Source organism: Plasmodium chabaudi (genome assembly GCF_900002335.3).
Source record: "Plasmodium chabaudi chabaudi strain AS genome assembly, chromosome: 13".
Taxonomy (NCBI): domain Eukaryota; phylum Apicomplexa; class Aconoidasida; order Haemosporida; family Plasmodiidae; genus Plasmodium; species Plasmodium chabaudi.
Window position 1 is genome coordinate 250,744 of NC_030113.2, and position 21,349 is coordinate 272,092.

The 21,349-nt window shown below is 23.9% G+C and overlaps 4 protein-coding genes across 4 annotated transcripts; 3 read left to right on the top strand and 1 right to left on the bottom strand.

Moving 5' to 3' along the window:
* Nucleotides 1-78: 78 nt before the first annotated feature.
* On the top strand, nucleotides 79-7,699 carry PCHAS_1306200 (DEAD/DEAH box helicase, putative; the record flags this gene model as incomplete). The annotated part of the gene is made up of 5 exons (XM_016799088.1): nucleotides 79-4,225; nucleotides 4,338-7,062; nucleotides 7,237-7,332; nucleotides 7,451-7,529; nucleotides 7,673-7,699. 5 exons carry the CDS (start codon nucleotides 79-81, stop codon nucleotides 7,697-7,699), a joined length of 7,074 nt encoding a protein of 2,357 aa, XP_016654429.1.
* Nucleotides 7,700-8,066: 367 nt separating this feature from the next.
* On the top strand, nucleotides 8,067-12,213 carry PCHAS_1306300 (conserved Plasmodium protein, unknown function; the record flags this gene model as incomplete). The annotated part of the gene is made up of 5 exons (XM_016799089.1): nucleotides 8,067-9,012; nucleotides 9,236-9,691; nucleotides 9,799-11,648; nucleotides 11,801-11,975; nucleotides 12,065-12,213. 5 exons carry the CDS (start codon nucleotides 8,067-8,069, stop codon nucleotides 12,211-12,213), a joined length of 3,576 nt encoding a protein of 1,191 aa, XP_016654430.1.
* Nucleotides 12,214-13,617: 1,404 nt separating this feature from the next.
* PCHAS_1306400 (Sad1/UNC domain-containing protein, putative) lies at nucleotides 13,618-18,797 on the top strand (the record flags this gene model as incomplete). The annotated part of the gene is made up of 2 exons (XM_735897.2): nucleotides 13,618-13,738; nucleotides 13,900-18,797. The coding sequence occupies 2 exons, from the start codon at nucleotides 13,618-13,620 to the stop codon at nucleotides 18,795-18,797; spliced, it is 5,019 nt and encodes a 1,672-aa protein (XP_740990.2).
* A 979-nt stretch (nucleotides 18,798-19,776) lies between these two features.
* On the bottom strand, nucleotides 19,777-20,850 carry PCHAS_1306500 (cytochrome b-c1 complex subunit Rieske, putative; the record flags this gene model as incomplete). The annotated part of the gene is made up of 1 exon (XM_738965.1): nucleotides 19,777-20,850. One exon carries the CDS (start codon nucleotides 20,848-20,850, stop codon nucleotides 19,777-19,779), a length of 1,074 nt encoding a protein of 357 aa, XP_744058.1.
* Nucleotides 20,851-21,349: the final 499 nt, after the last annotated feature.

Genomic DNA, 21,349 nt, shown 5'->3' on the forward strand with positions numbered 1-21,349 from the left:
ACAATAATATATGGATATACAAATGATAGGTGTATTATCAAATAAATATATTGGATATAAACAAAAATACCTGAAACCATGAAAGCCCGAATAAATAGCAAGATAAAAGAAAACGCATACCAAGAGTATATCAACAAATGCGAGACTTATGATATCAATGAAATAGTGAATTATATTAAATCTAATACATTTTTTAGAAAATACCCTAACTCAAATAATATTCAAGAGGATGGGGCAGTAAAATATAAAGCCAACTATCATATAATTGATGATACGGTGAGGACAAAAATAGCCGATTTATTTAAAAAGGAAAAAGCATATTTAAAAAAGTATGAAGAAAATGAAAATTCAAACAATGGAAAAACAAGCCCAGATGAAACAAGAGCTAGTGAAAAAAAAGAAAAGGGACTAATATATTTATATAATGCTTGTGGCAATCTTTTTAAAAATCAAGATAATATAAATGGAAAAGACAAATTTATAATTATAAATAGTGATAATAGCATGAAAAGAATAAGTGAAAACAATATAAATGAATTACTAATAGAAATCATATATACAATATTTACTAAAAATGAAACATTAGAAAATAGTATGCTAAATTTATTAGGAGAAAGTAATATAGATCTTATAATTAATATAATTAAAAATAAAGATGAAATAAAAAAAGATATAAAATTGTTAAGTAAACAAGTAGATATTAAAGAAAATACATTGGGAGCAAATTTTTTTATAACTAGTACAACAACAAAAAATACTAAAAATAATAAAAATATATTATCTAATAAAGAAAATATTGAAAACATCATAGAATATTTTATAAACAATTTTGAAGACAATTATTTAGATAACGTTAAAAAAATTTACTTACCTAATGAAGAAAATCAATTAGAAGAAATAAATGTTCCCCAAAATACTACCTACTCATATTCAAATAACATGACAAAAGTAAAAATTAATAGATTACCAAATATGATTTTTGATCAAAATGAATTAGTATCTGTTAATGCTTTACCATTTTGGGCAAAATATATTTTTAATTTTCAATACTTTAATTATGTTCAGTCAAAAGTTTTTAACGCCGCATTTAAAAACAATAAAAATTTATTAGTATCTGCACCAACAGGGTGTGGTAAAACAAACATAGCTTTGCTTGTTATATTACAACAACTTGTTTTGCACTCAGAACAACATGGTATTAACCTGAACAAAATTGCTAATATGCATTTGACTAAAAAGGGATTGGCCCCTGAGGGAAATGGATATATAGAAAAACATAACACAACTTCTGGAAGACTTAAAGGAATAGAAACAGAAAATAGCGAAAATATAGAAATAGAAGAACCAATAAACAAACTGGAGGGGGAAGATATCGATGCTAAAGAAAAAAATGACGAAGAAATATCCGAAATTGAAAATGATATTAATAAATTTGAGGTTGCAGAATCATCTTATGATGATGATAATAACAGTGATGCATCTAGTGTATTAAAAAAGGGCGAAACTGTGATTAATCCAAATGATTTTAAAATTGTTTATATTGCCCCAATGAAATCATTAGTATTTGAAATAACAACCAATTTTCGAGAAAAATTAAAAATATTTAATTTAAATGTTTGTGAATACACAAAAGAACATAGTCTTACATCTAAAGAGTTAGAACTTGTTCATATAATTGTTACTGTACCCGAAAAATTAGATATACTTCTGCGAAATAGCAGTTATTCATCTACAGTTTCTGATGAATCCTTAATAAAATCTATAAAATGTATAATACTTGATGAAGTCCATTTATTAAATACAGATCGTGGTGATGTAATTGAAACGATTGTTGCACGATTTTTACGATATTCAGAAACGTCGCAATCTATGAAGAGAATAATGGCAATGTCAGCTACTTTACCAAATTATAAAGATGTTAGTGATTTTTTAAAAGTAGAAAGAGATATGTGCTTTTATTTTAATGAAAAATATAGATCTATACAATTAGATAAAACATTATATGGTATACATGAAACAAATATGAATAAATTAAATTTAGCAAAAAACTTATGTGCATATAATGAAGTTATAAATTGTTTAAAAAATGATAAGCAATGTATAGTATTTGTTTGTTCAAGAAATGACACTAATAAAACAATTGAATTTTTAATTGATCATGCAATAAAAAACGACGAAATTGATTATTTTACAAACAATTTATACACAGATTATGATGTAAATAAAAGAATTAAAAAATCAAATAATATATATATTAAAAAATTCTATGAATATGGTTGTGCAATACATCATGCTGGTATGTCTAGATATGATAAGATACTAGTAGAAAATCTATTTAAAAAAAAATCTTTCAACGTTTTATGCTGTACTTCCACACTTGCATGGGGAGTTAATTTACCTGTCCACACTGTCATCATAAAAGGGACTAATTTCTTTTCATCTGAAAGCGGCAAAATGGAAGATCTAGATATATTAGATATTAATCAAATTTTTGGTAGATGTGGGAGACCGCAATATGAAAGTCATGGACATGCTATTTTAATAACAGAAAGAACAAAATTATATAAATATATTAAACTGTTGACAAATAATACAATTATTGAATCAAACTTTTTAAAAAATATTGAAAATCATCTAAATGCTGAAATAAGTATGGGAACAACCAAAAATGCACAAGATGGAATTAAATGGCTAGAATATACCTACCTTTATATTCGTATGAAAAAAAACCCTTTCTTATATGACACAGATATAAAAAATGATAGAGAATTATACGAAAAACGTAAAAGCATAATTATAAAGGCAATCAGTAATTTAAGCGAAAATAAGCTTGTAAGAAGAAGTTTAACCAATGATTTTATTGGAACTTTTTATGGACATATAGCTGCTAAATATTACGTAGATTATAAAACTATAGGAATATTTGCATCACATATTGAAAGTAATAATTATACAGAAATAATTGATGTTATAAGTAAAGCAAAGGAATTCGAAAATATACAAATTCGAAATGAAGATATGAATGATTTTATATATTATAAAAATAAATGTGATATTAAAGAAACTTATGATGAAAGTAAATCTATGACAGTACGCATATTAATAGAAATGTATTTGAGAAGAATACAAATTAATAATTTTTCTCTAGTTTGTGAAATTAATTACATAGTACAAAATATAATTAGAATATTATATGCATATTATGAAATATGTTTAAATATTTTAAAAAACATATCACATCTAATTATAAATACACATAATTTGATTCTGTCCATTACAAGAAGGTTACCAATGGATTGTGGACTGTTTAGGCACTTTTGTTACAAAAATGAGCTAATGGATAAAAAGTATGTTCATACAAGCAATCAAGATGAAAATAAATATAATAGCAATAGAGGGAACGCAACAAAATTCAAGAATAAAAAAGGTTCCAACTTTAACAATGATGATCAAAAAGAGGAAAAACAATATTTTATCGATTCTAATTTAAACCCAATCGATATTAATGATAATGAAGAAGATATCTATGGTGATAATGTACGATACCGAAAAAACCAAAATTATACAGTATACTTAAAAGAAACAGCAGTAAATATATTAGAAAAAAAAAATCTATCTTATGAAACTATTGCTAATTTAAGTAAAAGTGAATTGTTCTTCTTCTTACGAAATGAAGTATATACCAAACAAATATTATATTATCGAAATATAATACCAAACTTATACATTGATGGATATATTCAACCGATTACTCAAACCATTATGAAAATAAACTTAAATGTTCAACTACAAAATACAATATGGTCCGATCAATGGAATAATACTAAAGAAGATTTTCATATATTTTTATTAAATACATTAAATAATGATATTTTATATTTTCAAAAATTTACTATACATAAAAAAGATAGAAAAAAAATTCATGATATTTCATTTGAATTTCCAATAACTAATATAATGCCTTCACAAATTACTGTCCAATTTTTATCTATGAATTGGTGTAATCTATCATTTGTTCATATATTTAACACAAATAATTTATTTATAAATCAAAAAATAAATGTATTTTCGCAAATATTGCCTATTGTACCTTTGTCAACTGAAGTTATGAATAATCCTAACTACATTAAATTCTTTTCCTTTAAATATTTCAACCCCATACAAACACAAATTTTCCACGCCGCTTTCCACACCGATGAAAACATATTACTTGGAGCTCCAACTGGTAAGAAGAAATCAAAAAATATAAATAGCCATATTTTTTGTGCTATCTTTGTGCCATTCCAATTTTTTTTTCTCTCATTGTTTTACTTTTTCCCACACTTTAATTTTCTTAGGTAGCGGAAAAACTGTCATAGGAGAATTATGCATTTTAAGAAATTTACTAAAGCATGAAGATCAGAGATCGGTATATATATGTCCAATGAAAGCAATTGTAAACGAAAGGTGTATTGCTTGGAAAAATAAATTTAAAACATTATTCAATAAGAATGTAATTGAATTGACAGGAGATAAAAACGAAAACAAAGATAATATAAAAAACAGCCATATAATAATATGCACTCCTGAAAAATTAGATGTCATATCTCGAAATTGGAAAAATAAAAATATTATAAAAAATATTAATTTAATAATATTTGATGAAATACATTTGCTAGGACAAGAAAATAGAGGAGGAGTTATTGAAATTTTAGTAAATCGATTCAAAAATATGCAAAATTATTTAAATAAAAAAATAAGATTAGTTGGATTAACAACTGTTATAACAAGTGTTGATGATTTGATTTTATGGCTAGATGTAAAAGAAAACTATCTTTTTAATTTCCCATCCTCTTGTAGAATAGTCCCATGTAAAACGCACATTTTAGGGTTCAATCAAAATGCATACTGTCCTAGAATGTCCGTAATGAACAAAGATGTATTTGATTCTATTAACCAATATGCACAAACTAAAAATGTGTTAATATTTGTTTCTTCACGAAGGCAAACAAGACTTACTGCTTATGATATAATTTCTCTAAACTTAAGTAGCCATAATTTTAATTTTCTCCATCTTGAAAATTTATTAAATGATAAAAATCATATAAAATTTTTGTTAAATAAAACGAAAAAAATAGCTGAAAAAAAAAATTCTTTAAATACAAATAGTCTTAATTCATATATTTCTAATGCAACTGGTCTAAAAAATGAAAAAATTCCAGAACATGATAACGATTTCGATCAATTTGATTACAATTGCTTGTTTAATAAAAATTTATCAGAACACGAACAAATTCATGTACAAAATTTAATATTTCAAAATTATTTAAATATAGTAGAAAACGAGCATTTAAAGGATTTATTAAAATATGGCATAGGTATTCATCATGCTGGTTTAAATGAAAGTGATAAAAATATTGTAGAATATTTTTTCTTAAATAAAATAATACAAATTTTAATATGTACCTCGACTTTGGCATGGGGAATAAATTTGCCTGCATATCTCGTTATAATAAAAGGTAATGAATATTATGATCCCAAAACAAAAAAATATAAAGATATATCTTATACAGACTTATTACAAATGATTGGAAGAGCGGGAAGACCCCAATTTGATAATGAAGCTTTAGCTATTTTACTAGTTCACGAAAAAAGAAAAAATGCCATTAAAAACTTTTTATATCATCCAATGAATATCGAGTCGAATATTATGGAAAACATTAATGAGCATATAAATGCAGAAATATGTTCAAAGGTTATACAAAATAAAGAAGATATGCTTACATATATAACAAAATCATACTACTTTAAAAGACTTTTTTCTAACCCTTCTTATTACATAAAAGATGTCCAATATATTCAACTCTTTGAAAATAACCGATTATCAAACCAAGCAAAAAAAGCCATATATGACCACATAAATAAAATCATAGAAAATACAATCGAATTTTTACAAAAAAATAAATGTATAGAAGCAGTACAAGAAGATTATATTCAAAATTATTATTCTACTCCCCTAGGGTATATAGCATGCATATATTATACAAAATGTGAAACCGCTTATTTCTTTTATAAAACGATTGAACAAAGTATTGCTCCCAATTCAAATCTGCATAAAGATAACACAATACAAACATCTTCCATTGCTGAGGATCAAAATGTATCTGAAACGGTGAAAACAGATATAGAAAACATCGACAATTGGAAAGAAGAAATAGTTGAGCAAGAAGAACAAAACGAACAACATTCTGATGATAACAACAATAATATTAAATCGGATATTTTACCTTCACCAAAAAAAAAATTCGACTTTTATGGATTGCTTGAACTTATTGCACAAGCAAAAGAATTTGATGATGTCCCATTAAGACATAATGAAGATAAATATAATGTAGCACTTAGAAATCAAATACCACTAGATATTGATATGAATATGCCAAATGTTAAAACATATCTTTTACTTCTTTCACGTTTTTATGAATGCACATATGAAACTGTTGATTATCATATCGATCTAAAATTAGTATTAGATCAGCTAGCTAGAGTTATAAATAGTTATATCGATATATCTTTACTGTTCCATAATTATACATATATTAAAACATTAATTTTAATTTTCCAATGTGTTAATCAAAGAATTAAACCATATACAAATGACCTATATACTATTAAAGGCATTACAAATAGTCAAATATATAAACTAAAAGAATTACAAATCAAAAATATTAAGGATTTAATCAAATTTGATAAAAGCTTCTTATACTCACTAAACATATTTGATACATCCCAAATAAATTATATTCTTCAAATACCAAATTTAACTACGAACATTAAATTGTACCAAAAAAATGGCAATACCGATACTCCTGTAGATTCTAATATTACAATTGACATAGAACCAAATAAAATTAACAATTTTACAAATGTAAAACTTGGAAAATATTCCAAAAATGAAAATAAATATCATTTCAAAATAAGTTATTATGAAAAAAATGAAATATTGATAAAAGTTTTTTTTAACATTTTAAACAAAATATTTAAAGAAGCAAATCCAAATTCGAACACAGTTTCAAATGCTCAATGGTATGTCCTTTTTATTTATTCGAATGAATATGTACCCGCATGAGTACATACTTATTTTATCCTTTGAATTGTGATCGTTTTTTTCAATAATTTTCATAATATATTATTCTTTTATGTTACTATTTTTCTCTACTTATTTTCACTATCACTATTTAATTTTTTACACTTCTACAGGTATGCTGTCCTCCATGATTTGTCACAAGATCAATCAATATCCATCAAACGCTTTACCTTACCATCGTCAAAAAAAATGTCTACAGTTTCATTTACGTAAGAAATAAACGCGCCATAAATAGTACACTACCTATTCATATGAATTACAGAGTTATTTCAAATTATTATCGTTTCTTATTATCATTTTATCTCTTTTTTGTTTAAATATTTATAGACTCGAGGATATTGAAGTAGGAAATTATAATTTCATAATTTACGTTCATAGTGATACGTATTATGGGCTCGATTATGAGGTAGATTAAACAATTAAAAATAAACACAAGAATCATTAGAATTTACATTCTTGCATATTTATGACGTATACTAGATAAAAATAATATCATTTAAAAATATTTAAAATACATCTCTATATATGTATTTACTGTTCCATTTATAGGTATCTTTAGATATCCAAGTTGAATAAATTGAAACATACTATAATTTTGACATTTTTCTTCCCTCCTTTTTATTATTTGTGTACGATTATGTTAATCAAATATAAAATCATTGCACTGAATAATTAAACAAAGTATTTATTCGCAATACTCGAGTATATAATTTTTGATTTTTAGTAAATTGTGTCATTTTCCACACTATGATAATGTTATTTTACGTTCAGTCGTTTTAATATTATTATTTTTTCATTTATTTTTATCACATATTTTTTGACATTATTTTATATTCTACAAACCCTCCGTTTTTACCCACTTATTTGTTAATTTATTCCTACTATATTTTTTCATTTTTTCTTTATTTACTTTGTTTTTTTCTTCTACTTCAACTGTCTAAAAATGGAAGTTGATTGGAAAGAAACTTTTGAAGAAATAGTAATCTCTTTAAGACATGAAAAAAAACCAACAGGCAGTTTGTTTGAAACCGCTATTTATAATAATACCTATCTTGATACGAACCATTATGAACTTGAAAAAAATATTTTAATAACAGAAGTATATATAAAAATTGTTCATAATAATAACACAATAAATTTAGACTTATATGATAAAATAAGTGTTAAGAAAGAAGATATACAAATAAAAAATAATAATCAATGCATAATCTTAATTTTAAAAAAAAAGGAAAAAAAATTATGGGGGCATTTATATTTCTTTTCTATGTTTGTAACCTACAAAAATTATGTGTATCCAAACTTATTAAAATGCACAAAAGAAGAAAAAGATAAAATTATTTCACTAGAACAAAAATTCAAAACTTTAATTAATAACAGGAGAATTCAAAGTATAGACCACCTTAAAAAAATATTAAAAAAAAATAAATTACATAACGACGATTTTTATAAACAATTGAAAGATGACGCACAAAAAATACAATGGGAATTAGAAAAAAAAAAAATTGAGGATTTTAAAATTCAAAAAGAATCTGTAAAAAAAAGAGCAGTAGATACTATTTATGAAGAACTAGACGAGAATAATGAAACAGAAAGTATCTTATATAGCGAAATAGACAATATCCAAAACAAGCCAAAAATAATTGAATCATTATTTCAAGGAAATGATAACACAAATAAAGTAATAAAGTTAAAGTTTACGGAACTAAAAACGAATCAACGTCCAGCAAGAGAATCCAGAAATTTAAAAAAACCCTTAGCAAATTACTCATCAACAAAAAATTTCTTTTTGATTGTATTAATTGAAAAAGCTAAGAAACTTTTTTTTAAAAACTCTGATTTTTCAAGTTCCCTTGAGACACTGAAATCAGTAAAGGATAATATTCAATCAGGTAAAAAAAATACGAAAAAATATTATTGTAAAATTATAGCTAACTGTGAATATCTTTCACTGTAGAAAATGTATGGGCATGTGCACATGTGTTTGCGCACAAAGCTGTGCATCTTCTCTCTTTTCACATTTGTATGTAATATTTTTGCGAATTTATTGTTTTTTTATTTATCATTACATATGTATATATTTGACCAACCCATTTATATTTTTTATGAAAATAGGCGCAGAACTAATCTTGAACGAGCACATAAAAGTTTTAAGCAATTTATCACTATTATATCTCCTAAAAAATGATATAAATAATTGCATTGATTGCTGTGATAAATGTGTAGACTTAATAAATGAAGAAATTAAAAATTACGACACTGAAGATGTATATATTGATGAGGATACAATTAAAAATATTACACCATCTAAAATAATAAACTCATTAGATGATATTAAAAGCAAAAATTATATTCAGTATTTGTACATTATATATACTATTGTTGTTGTAAGAAGAATATATGCTATGATAAAAAAAAGAGAAGCTATAGAAGAGGTAGAAAAATGTTTTAACTCCATAAAGGATATAAAAAAGTTTCTACCTCATTACTTTTATCAGAATATAGAAAATGATATTTTCAACTTACAAAATTCTTATTCATTAGACACTTTGCTCCACGTTCAAGTATCTGGTAACTCTTCACCTGATGAAAGTATATGCACATCCTTATGATCATGCAAAGGCATTTATAAAGAATAAAAATTGTTATCATATTTTTATTTTATTTCTTTAAATTAGGAATTGAAGAAATAAAGGAGCAGATACTAAAAATAAATAATCTAATGGGAGATAAAAGGATACCACAGGATGCGTCTTTAAATTTTTACATATACTTGAAAAGATCATTTTATTTAAAAAATCTAAATATGTTTTATACAAATATTATAAATATATTTTTAACGCTTTTTTGTATTATAGACAAACAAAACAAAATATATAGCTTTTTATATAATGTCGATGGATTCAACTTGACACAATTTTTACTTGATATATTCGAGTATATTTTGTTACTAAAAAATAATAGTATTCTTTCAGCAAAAGTCGTAGAAATGGAAAATTTAAGAAACCAATTAAAGGATAATCAAATATATCAAATAAACCATCATATAATCAATGAGGAAATTATTTCCGTTTTAAAAATTTTACTAACACAAGATTACCACAGTGAAATTCAATCAGCTTTAATTAGCAACACAGCGTTAAACAAAATTATAAACTTATTTATAAATAAAAAGGATGACGAAATATGCAAAAAGGAAGAGATTCATAATAACGATCCAATCTCAATAAGTGAACAAAATGATGAGACGAGTCAAAATGCAATAATGAATACATCATACAAAATTTCATTGCCATATTCAAATATTTATTTCAAAAATATTTTATATAAAATAAAAAAAAAAAATGTAACGATGAAAAATGTAAATTATCCCAGTTTAAAAGCAAACAAATTTGATATAGAAATATATTCAAATAATGAAAATTGTAGGAAAAAGATAGAAAATATGTCTGAACTTTTAAAAGTTAATATAGCAATAAAAATTATAAAAACAATATGCTATTCATTAAATTTGATACAAAAAATATATAAAGAAAGTATACCAGATAAAATTCATTTACGAAATGTTATGCATGTCTTATTAATAGATCTCTCTTACTCTATTTGGAAATTAAATAATTTATCTCAAACTGAAAATATAGTTAGTCTTTTATTTTTGTACCTTAACTTTTCTTTTGTTTATAAATATGAGACTAATGAATTTATTATTGATACACATTTTAAAAAAAAAGAAAACTCAAATAATTTTATGATGTTAAAGGATATGCAATCAGAAAATCATGATACTAACACCGGTGAAAATATATCTACGGATTATATAAAGCACATTGTAGAGCAAACATTTATTCATAATTTTTTTGCTGATTATAAAAAGTACATTGAATCCGAGAAAAAAAAAGAACAACCTAAAAAAACACAAGCATCGCAATGCTCCAACCATAATAAAATGATCTTAAATACGTTGTATTTAATAAAAAAAATAAAAAATAATATAAACAAAAGAAAAAAAAATATCAAAATTATCGATATTGAAAGAAAATTTCTCAATAATAAATTTCCAGAAGAAATATATCATCAAATAATCCCTTTTTTGAATAATCAAAGTTATTACCTTAATTCGATTCAATATAGCATATTACTATTAAGTTATAATTACAAATTCACAAATATACCCTCATTTAATTTAGAATATCTAAGCGTTTTAAAAAAGTATTTTACTATGTCTTTTTTTCTTAAAAGCTACCAAAAAAAACATGAACACATGGATAAGGATATACCTATAATATATCAGTATCTTCTGAAAAAATATTTATCATATTTTATGCAACCATGCTCTATTAATTTTAAAAACAAAAAGCGAGATACATTTTTACAACAATATAATACGGAAGATTCCGAAAAATACTTAATTTCATACATCCAATCAGTTATACGAAAATACAAAAAGGTTCAAATTTTTAGAAATATAAATTATTGTTTAAGACAAATAAATGCGGATAGGATGATCATAGAAAACTCCCAAAAAATTGTATGTACATTCGTTTTTTTCCAATTTTTATTTTGCTACCACATATACGTTTACAAACTACATTGCATATGTGTTAATAATTCGAGAAGATACATTTCATAACACTATTTATATTAATTATTTTGCTTTCATTTTTTATTATATTTTTACAGCTTACGAGATACATAGATATTTTGGCTCTTGATTTTCATATATTAAATTGCTTCTTACAATTTAGTGAACAAAATTTATCACCTCATTCATTGATTAATAAAAGGAACCCAGGTATATATATATTATACTTATTATTCACATTCACATATGTGCAAATTTATATTTTGGGTGATTGTAGAATTTAAATTGATATATTTAAAAGCTATTTTCATACACATATATTTGTTCATTATATTTTTTTTTTCATTTTCCATCGTTTGCAGATTTATGTTATTTTGATCATAAAATGGTAAAAGAAAATTCATTTGAAACATTTAGCAAATTCACCTTTAATGATGTTGTTAAATATTATTTCATGAAATTCTTAAAGATGAAGATTATTATTTTAAATACGAAATCCTTTCCATATTAATTGGAATGAAATACAATTAAATTGAAATAATTGAAACCCTAATAATATCAATCAAAAACAAATAAAACGATCATAATCATAATAATATAACAACAACGAAAGGAGAAAAATTGTTCTTATATATGGAATAATTTTATTCTTATTTTGCATTTTATTTTACTTTTTTATGTTACATAATATAAGGTGCTTTAAAGCTTTGTGTTACTCCTTTTCATTTATATACATAAGAAATAATTAAAGGAATGCATAATATACCTTAAGCGTATTACGCATAATCAAAACAATTTTTTTATTTTTTTATTATGTATAAAAATATATTTTATTATATATGCATCATTAAAGGGATAATACAAATTTACTATACATACAACAAAATTTTTCCTATAATTTAATTTTGAAAAAAAACAAATACAAAATATTATATACAATTATTTCGTTTCTTTTATTTTTATCTATATTTTTATTAATAATTCATGAATTTTAAAATAAAGACCCAAATTCCACATATGGGTAAAGTTAATATATAATTTTTTGGAAAATCATAAAACTTATTTTGTTTTATACAAAATATTATTTTTTCATAATTCACATTCGTAAATTCTTTATATATAATTAGCATATATAAATAGTTATATGCATTTTTTTTGTATTTTTTTACATTTTACATTTTTTAAATATTTTTTACATCATTTCTTTATACTATTAAATCATCAGAAAAAATATTCATTGCTTTATTTTCTGATTATTACCACCAGTACATTATAATGCATAAATTAAAATGCTTTATCATGTGTTTTTTTACGTATTTTAGCACATAATAAGCTGTAAATATATATATAATTATGCATATATAGTAATTCTGAAACAATTTGTTATATAAGTTAAAAAATATAATGCCACAAGATGCATAAATAATTGCTTATCATTGTAAATAAAGCGATATATTTATCCCAAAGCGTCATATATAGAGAGAGAAACAATATTTTTAGAAATATCAGGAGTATGAGAACAATTTAGATAATCTGAATAAAATAAATTTACACAAAATATATAAATTTGCAGACTAAGTAAAACAATTCAAGTCCAATATACATACATGCACATATATTCATGTAGATATTCACATTCACACATATACGCATACCTTTACAACAAGCGCGTTCTCTACGAATCGGCGATTTATTTGAAAAATGAACTCTCCAAAATAAAGAACACTTAAAAAAGATAAAAGATAATGCAAAAAAAAAAGTGAAAAACGTAGTCAACAAATTTGGCATTGAATCGAATAATTAATAGAAAGGCTCTGGTATCACAAAAAACACATATAAAATTATTACAAATAAATAAATATAAACAAAATAAACGATTATAACGCGCAGAGAATAAGAATAGAAGAAAAAAAATATGATATGGTGGTTTTTAATTTCAGTAAACTTTTTGTTTTTTCTTATAAAAAGTTTTTTTACTCCCAAGGGGACAATATATTTGAATGATTTAAATAGCACTCAAAACAATGTGGAAACAGGTATGCAATCATGAAAAAATTAATATAAAAACTGTTTAAAAAAAATATTTTTTGCATCATCACCGAATATGGATGTTGTTTTTTGCATCCAAATTTAATATATAATATTTTCACTATCTTATGCATTATTTATATTTTCTTTTTCTTTTATTTATTTTCAGAAAAATATATATTAGGAGAAAACTACAACTTAACGAGCTTAAAATTAAAAGTTGATTTTGGGTCGCTCGATACGGGCACCAAAATTATAGAACATAGTAGTGGGATCATAAATATAAAATCGATTCAGCAATATGATTATGACAGTTATATGTTAACACCATGTGACTCGGATATATGGTGGATATATTCTTTTAGCGATTTTATTCACATCGAAAAAATAGGTTTAGTGTCTTTAGAGCATTATGCATCAAATTTTAAAGTAATTGAAATACTTGGAAGTGATACATATCCAGCCACAAAATGGAAAAAATTAGGAAAAATTTCAACAAATTTTACAAAAAGTTTTGAACTCTTTAACATTTATGATCATTGCAAAAATTATGATGAAGATAATTGCTGGGTTAAATATTTAAAGTTTATTGTTTTGTCGCATCATGATATAGAACAAAATTATTATTGTACTTTAACTCACCTTCAAATTTTTGCTTCTTCTGGTGTTGACATGCTTAGTGATAAAATATATTCCGATGATAGTGCTAATCAGATCGAAAGTGATCCCGAAAATTCTGACGAACAAAACAAAATTGAAATACAAGAACAAGAAAATGCGGAAAATTTGGAAGATTCGAACAAAGATAAAGTTTTAAATCATATTAAAAAACAAATGCATTCAAAAGAAGAAGATTCAAACAAACTGCCTTCGAAAGATAATTATTATAAAGATGCTATAAGCTCGGATAATTTCCATAACGATAAACCATTTCATAATAATATTCACAATGATAGCGCCCGATATAAAAATTCGAAACAAAATGCACATTATACAAACTATGCTCATTATCTATCCGTAGAAAAAGACCCCTTTGACACAAACTTATTAGAAAAAGAATTAACACAATCTAAATTAATAGACACTGATTTAATAAAAAAAGAATTAATGGATACAGAATTAATAGAAGATGAATTACTAAACTATGAATTTATTGAAAAAGATATTAAAATTACGGCTTTTAATGAAGAAAACATATTCGATAATATAACTCAGCAAATGCAACGGGAGTATGGAGAAAATAAACAATATATTAATGAAGATACATCGATTATTTCAAATAAGGGTATGAAATATAATGAAAAAATAATACCACATGGAGATAACACAAAAAATATTCAAAGAAACGAAAATAAATATATAATGCGTACTAAGTACTATAATAAATTATTAAAAGATATTCAAAATGTGATCATTTTAAAAAATGGAAAAAATGAAATAGGATTTAAATGGACCAATTTATTAAGAATAAATCCTAAATATAACACTGACATAAAAATCGAACCACTTAATAATATAAATGTTGAAGCTATGAAAATTGCTTATCATATTTCTAATAAAATTTATACTATATGCAATGCTTTTAAAAATTATAATATGGCAAAAATTTTTAAAATGTCCTTAATAACTTCGTACAAACATATAATAATAAATTTTGTTCTAAATGATGGCAATATTACTTTTTTTATGAATAGAGAAAAATACAATTATGATGATTATACTAAAGAAGAGAATGCCATAAAATATTCCCCATATAAAAATTATTTCAATGCTAAAAGATTTGTTTCCCCTTTTTATTATGCACTTGAAAAGGTATTAATTATATTATATAATTCGCATTTTATTCCAAACGATAAATGGAATACTTACATAGAAAATAAAAGAATAAATATAAAAAAAAATGACAAAAAAATAATTTGGAACAAGCAAAAATGCACAGCTTTAAACACATTAGAGTATTATCAAAATTTTATTATGGTAAAACATAAACACATCATTTTGATTAAATCAGAAAAAATTAATTTAATAAATACGATATTCTTCCCCAAAATATTATGTAACAATGATTTTATTTGTTTATATACAAATCGACAAATATATGAAAAACTTATCAATAATTCTAATGATTCAATCACAAACATGATAAAAATTTATAGAATGTACGAAGATGTTAATAATAAGGCACACACTGAAAGAAAAAATTATGAAGCATTTCGATGTGAACAAAATGAAGGATCGAAATTCTTGATAAGCTTATTCTTACCTAAAAAATTGACAAAAAAAAAATATACACTTTACAATGCCATAAATAATACATCGAGATATAATCACACAAACAACAAGAGAAATACATTATTTAAATATTTACTAAACAAAATTAAAAAAGAGCACGATGATATACAAGAACAAGCCAACATGTATATTAGCATACTTAATGACACATTTTTAATTCTATATATAATTTATAGATCGAAGAAAAATTATGTATATACTTTAAATTTTTTAAAAAATTGTATAGATTTTATTTTTAAATGGAATAAATATAAAAAATTGAATATTTTAATGTTAACAACAAATAATGAATCTTTATCGACTAAATATAACAGAATTATTCTTATGAGCATTTTGAATGAATACAACATTTTAAAAAAAAAAAATAAAATACTTGAAAGTAATTCCCCAATTGATGTAGATCCAAATGATGCAGACCCAAATGATGATTATAATGGATGTACCATTTTTTATGAAATAGCAAAAAATGTTTTTAATTATGATATTGAAAATAATACTAAACTAGAAACATTTTTTAATGACAAGAAAAATGCCAACGATTGTTTATATTCAGATAGATCATGCCACACACCTCTTAAGAATGACCAAAATAATGATTATACAACTGAATTTGCTACTTACTTAAAAGATTTAACGCTTTTTGAAATACTTTTCCAGAGGATAATAACAAAAAATATTATAATCAGATATGGTACAACTCTATTTGACCCCAATAAATATCATATTAATGCATTAAATACGTGCTTTATAAATATATGGAATAATTGCCTATTAAATATCCAAAAAAATAATGAAGGAAATGAAAATTTTAAATTTGATTTAAGCGCAATAAAAACTTTGGTGGAAAAACATCTCGAAGCAGACCATTGCAATTTCCAACAGTTATCATATATTACAAAAAAATGGAAAACAAAACAAGCCAACCAAAGTATTATCAAAAATAATGAAATTAACAATATTAATTACATTTTAAACATTTTCTATCGTATCACAAGTCGAAACATAGTTCTTCATCAATTTCATATGACAAAGTTTGCTAAAAACAAATTCAAGAACCTTAGATATACATACACAACAAAACAAAATGCCATACTCCATATGCTTCTTTCTTTAATAAATAACAGAATAAAATCCATGAACATAATGAATCATTATAAAAACAAAATTAAAAAACGACAATATGAAAAAAACAAATACACCAATTATGGCATAAATCATTGTATTTTTACAATTATGAAACAATACAAACCTGTTATAAAAATAAATGAATATTTAAATAATCAAAATATTGATATGGATAAGTATCAGTCAATAATCGACCAACAAACTAATATGAATATATGCTTATCAGTTAACGAAGTAGGAGATATTATACAAACTTTTAATTGTGGGAAAGGTTATCAAGACAAACATTTTGTTAGCAGAGGAATAAAAAAAGGCAAAATTGAAAGTAACATAGTAAACATAAATTACAGCAATACTATTGATGATAAAAAAAATGATAACAGTATGGAAATATTACATGAAATAAAAAAAACTGAAGAATCAAACAGCAAACTTATTAACGAAGTTTATGATATTATAACAGAGTATGATGATCATATATCAGATAATTATTCTGTAAAATTAAAATCTGGAAAAAATGTTTCATTAATAGTTAACAAACAAGATAAAATAAAAAGAGATATAAAAAATAATCACCCAATTAAAAACCAAATATCCAGAGAAAACATATTAAGTTATCCCGATGATCTTGATAAAATTATTGATGATAATATCAACTATGACAATTATCATGATTGTTTAAGAGAAGAAAAAATCGAAGAAAAGTCAAAAAATACAAGAGGGCACGCACTACTAACATTAGTAGATAAAGTCAAAATGATTGAAAATAAAAATAACCACGCTATTACAAAATTACGAGATGTTATAAGAATAACTAATAATAAAACAAAAATAATATATCATATGTTATCAAATTTTAAGGTAATGCAAAATACTATAAGCCTTTTATTAAAATATATTATGATAAATGAAAAAAATATGAAAGATTTAAATAAAAATAAAAATCGAGTGCATAACATCTTAAAAATATTAAAAAATGTTTGTTTGACACAATTTAATAATCCAAATTCAACTTTTGATTCACTTAAGCACATTTGTGATCAGCTTAAAGATATATTATATGATGAATTTGAAAAAAAATACTTTTTTCAAAATTCGAATAATAAATATACAATGTGCCATGATACAGAAAATATTATTTCTCATGATAAAAATTCTATACATCCAAAAAATTCTAGTTTTAATTTAAAGGAAAAGAGCAATTATATATTTAATTTTTTATATTACGAAAATCATTGCCATAATGACACATTTAAAACACCACTTATTTATTACAATTCTTCTGTAGAAAAAATACAAAATGTTTATTTAAAAATATTTGACTTTTTTAGTAAATTTAATTTTTGGAGATATTTAAGGTCCATATTTAAACATTTCAAAAATAAAATTTACAACTATTTAATAAATACTAACAAAAATGTAGAGCGACCTAATAATAATCAACAAAACCACCATTCTAATAACACTAATCAAGAAAGCAATAAAAATAATTTCCTTTCTGATTTTAGCGACACAAGCATATATATTTTATTAATCTCTATGTTTTTATTTGTATTTATTGTAAATAATTTTTTGTGTTTTATATTGTACAAAAATTTATCAAATAAATTAAATGCTTATCATCAAAAATGTTCATGCCGTTCCAAATAGCATTACATTTTTGTATAATTAACATACCATTGGCCAATGCACACATATAAATCTATATGTATGTGCGCATTATTTAGCATTTATTTAATTATTTATGTTTACTGTACTTATGCATATATATTAATTGCATATTTTTTTTTAATAATATGTACTTGTTTTACACTTTTTTTTTTGAATAATTTACACCAACTTTAGCTGCATTATCAAAATATTGATAAACTATAAACTTATATAATAAATTTGTAACTGATAAATATTCTTAAACAATTATGACATAACATTTCTAAAATTTTTTTCTGTCCCTACTCCGACATCAATATATTATAGAAATTAAATACAATTTATGCTTCACTACAGTTGCTAATTTCTGTATGATAGTAACACGAATCAATTTCGCATTAATTGAAATGATAAATAATAGCTTTTTGAACAGTTAAGAAATTATATTAATATTTCAGTTATCTCCATTTTGTATAATGTGTTTTTATTTTACAGATTTTTAAATACATATATATATATATGAAAAATGGAGGTGGCATATGTGTATTTATATATTTATTTATTAATTCAAAAATTGTGTAAATATTTATAAAGAAGCATAAACGTATTTAAAAACAAAATAATGCATACAAAGGTATAATTAAAAAAAAATATATACGCACATATATATATAAAAAAATTAATGGAAACCATTTAGGAATATTATATATTGCATATGTGATTTAACGTATTTGAAGGCATGTGCTCCGACAATAAAAAAATAATAAATAATAAAAAAAAATGAAAAAATAAAACGCTATGCGGGCGTATCCAATGATACAAATGTGCATATCGATAAATGATACATAGGGATAAAGTTCACAATAAACACAGGAAAAAATGAAATATATACTGTGTTAGAAGTAGTATATTTTCTAATGTATGTGATATATGTAAGCATCCTGCGCTTATTCATTTCGTTTTATCAGATATTAAATGATCATCCTATTTTAATAGTATTTTCGTCAACAAATTCGTAAGGCGGTACTTCTAAATTTGCGGGTGCTGGTCCCTGACGTATTCTTCCTGAATTATCATAATGAGAACCATGGCATGGACAAAAATAACCATGGTAATTTCCTCCTGGAGCAGGTATACAACCTAAGTGTGTACATACACCAATATTAACTAGCCATTCTGGTCTAAGAGTTCTATCTGAATCCAATTGTGGATCTCTCATGGTTTCAACTAATTTATCGTCTTCTCTAGCTCTTTGAATATCTTCAGGAGTTCTATGCTTAACAAAAATTGGTTTACCTCTCCATTTAATTACTACATGTTCCCCTTCTCCCACTGTTCTCATATCTAATTCGGTTGTACCTTCTGCCACTAAATCTTTTGATATCCAAAAAAAATGAACTGCTTTACATATAGTTGATCTCATAATAGATGACATAATAAAAAAATAGGATGCACTTATAAAATACATAAATGTTCGTCTATCTGCATTTCCACTTCTTAATCTATATTCACGAAAATCGGGATGATAATCAGAATTTATACTATCAGGGTTTGGTGCATTTTCAATATATCCAGCTGGTCTAAAATTACTGGGTTCGAATTTTCCAACAGAAACAATAGCAGGCTCATTGGGGTTATGCCATACATCCGTTCTTGTTACATTAGCTCCACTAGCTAATTCACCCTTTTCTAAATCTGGTTTTCTTGGAAAAACTGGTTCAGCTGTTTGATTATAATGAGCATATCGAGTCCTAACAAATATACCTTCATATTGATGAGGATGATGGGATGGCTCGACTAATTCAGATAAATCATCTACTTTTTTATGAGTAATGTTTTCCTTTTCTTCGATTTCCCATAATTTTATATCTTCTGCATGATCAAATAAATTTTTGTAACCTGGATTTTCTGAAGCTGGAGGAACTCGCTCATTCTCCTTAATATTATGATTAAATGTTCCACCAAAATATCTTTGACTTATTTTATTTAATTCATTTTTTCTTAAAAATATATTATTTTTTGAAATTAAAGCGATATTCCTTATTCTTATCATTTTATTCTCAAGTAATTTTTTTATTCTCTATATTTTCACACTTGTTCATTTCTATAAATTTAAGTTAAATAGGAAAAATAACAATTACATATATAACCCGTATGTTACATATATAAACATGGATATATATGAATAATTCCCATATACAAAATTTATATGCATATATAAAAAATCATACACATTTTCTATATATTAAGTTTGGATATGTATTATCTCTTTATGTTTAGGCTACCTTTCCGTTTAGCGATTTCGTGTAAAAAAAAATATATCAATACTTTTATTTTAAAGGAATTAAATTGCTAAAAAAATTCTTTAATAATAATCTCATAAAACACAAAAAAAACGTGTTAAAAAACAAAGGTAAGCAAAATAAAAGTATTAACAATACCTATTATGAACTAGCAAAATACACGAAATACTAAAATAAATACCCATTAAATTATTGGATGGTTTTTATTATTTAACACAATGTCTTCCAATGCATACCCATAAAATGCAT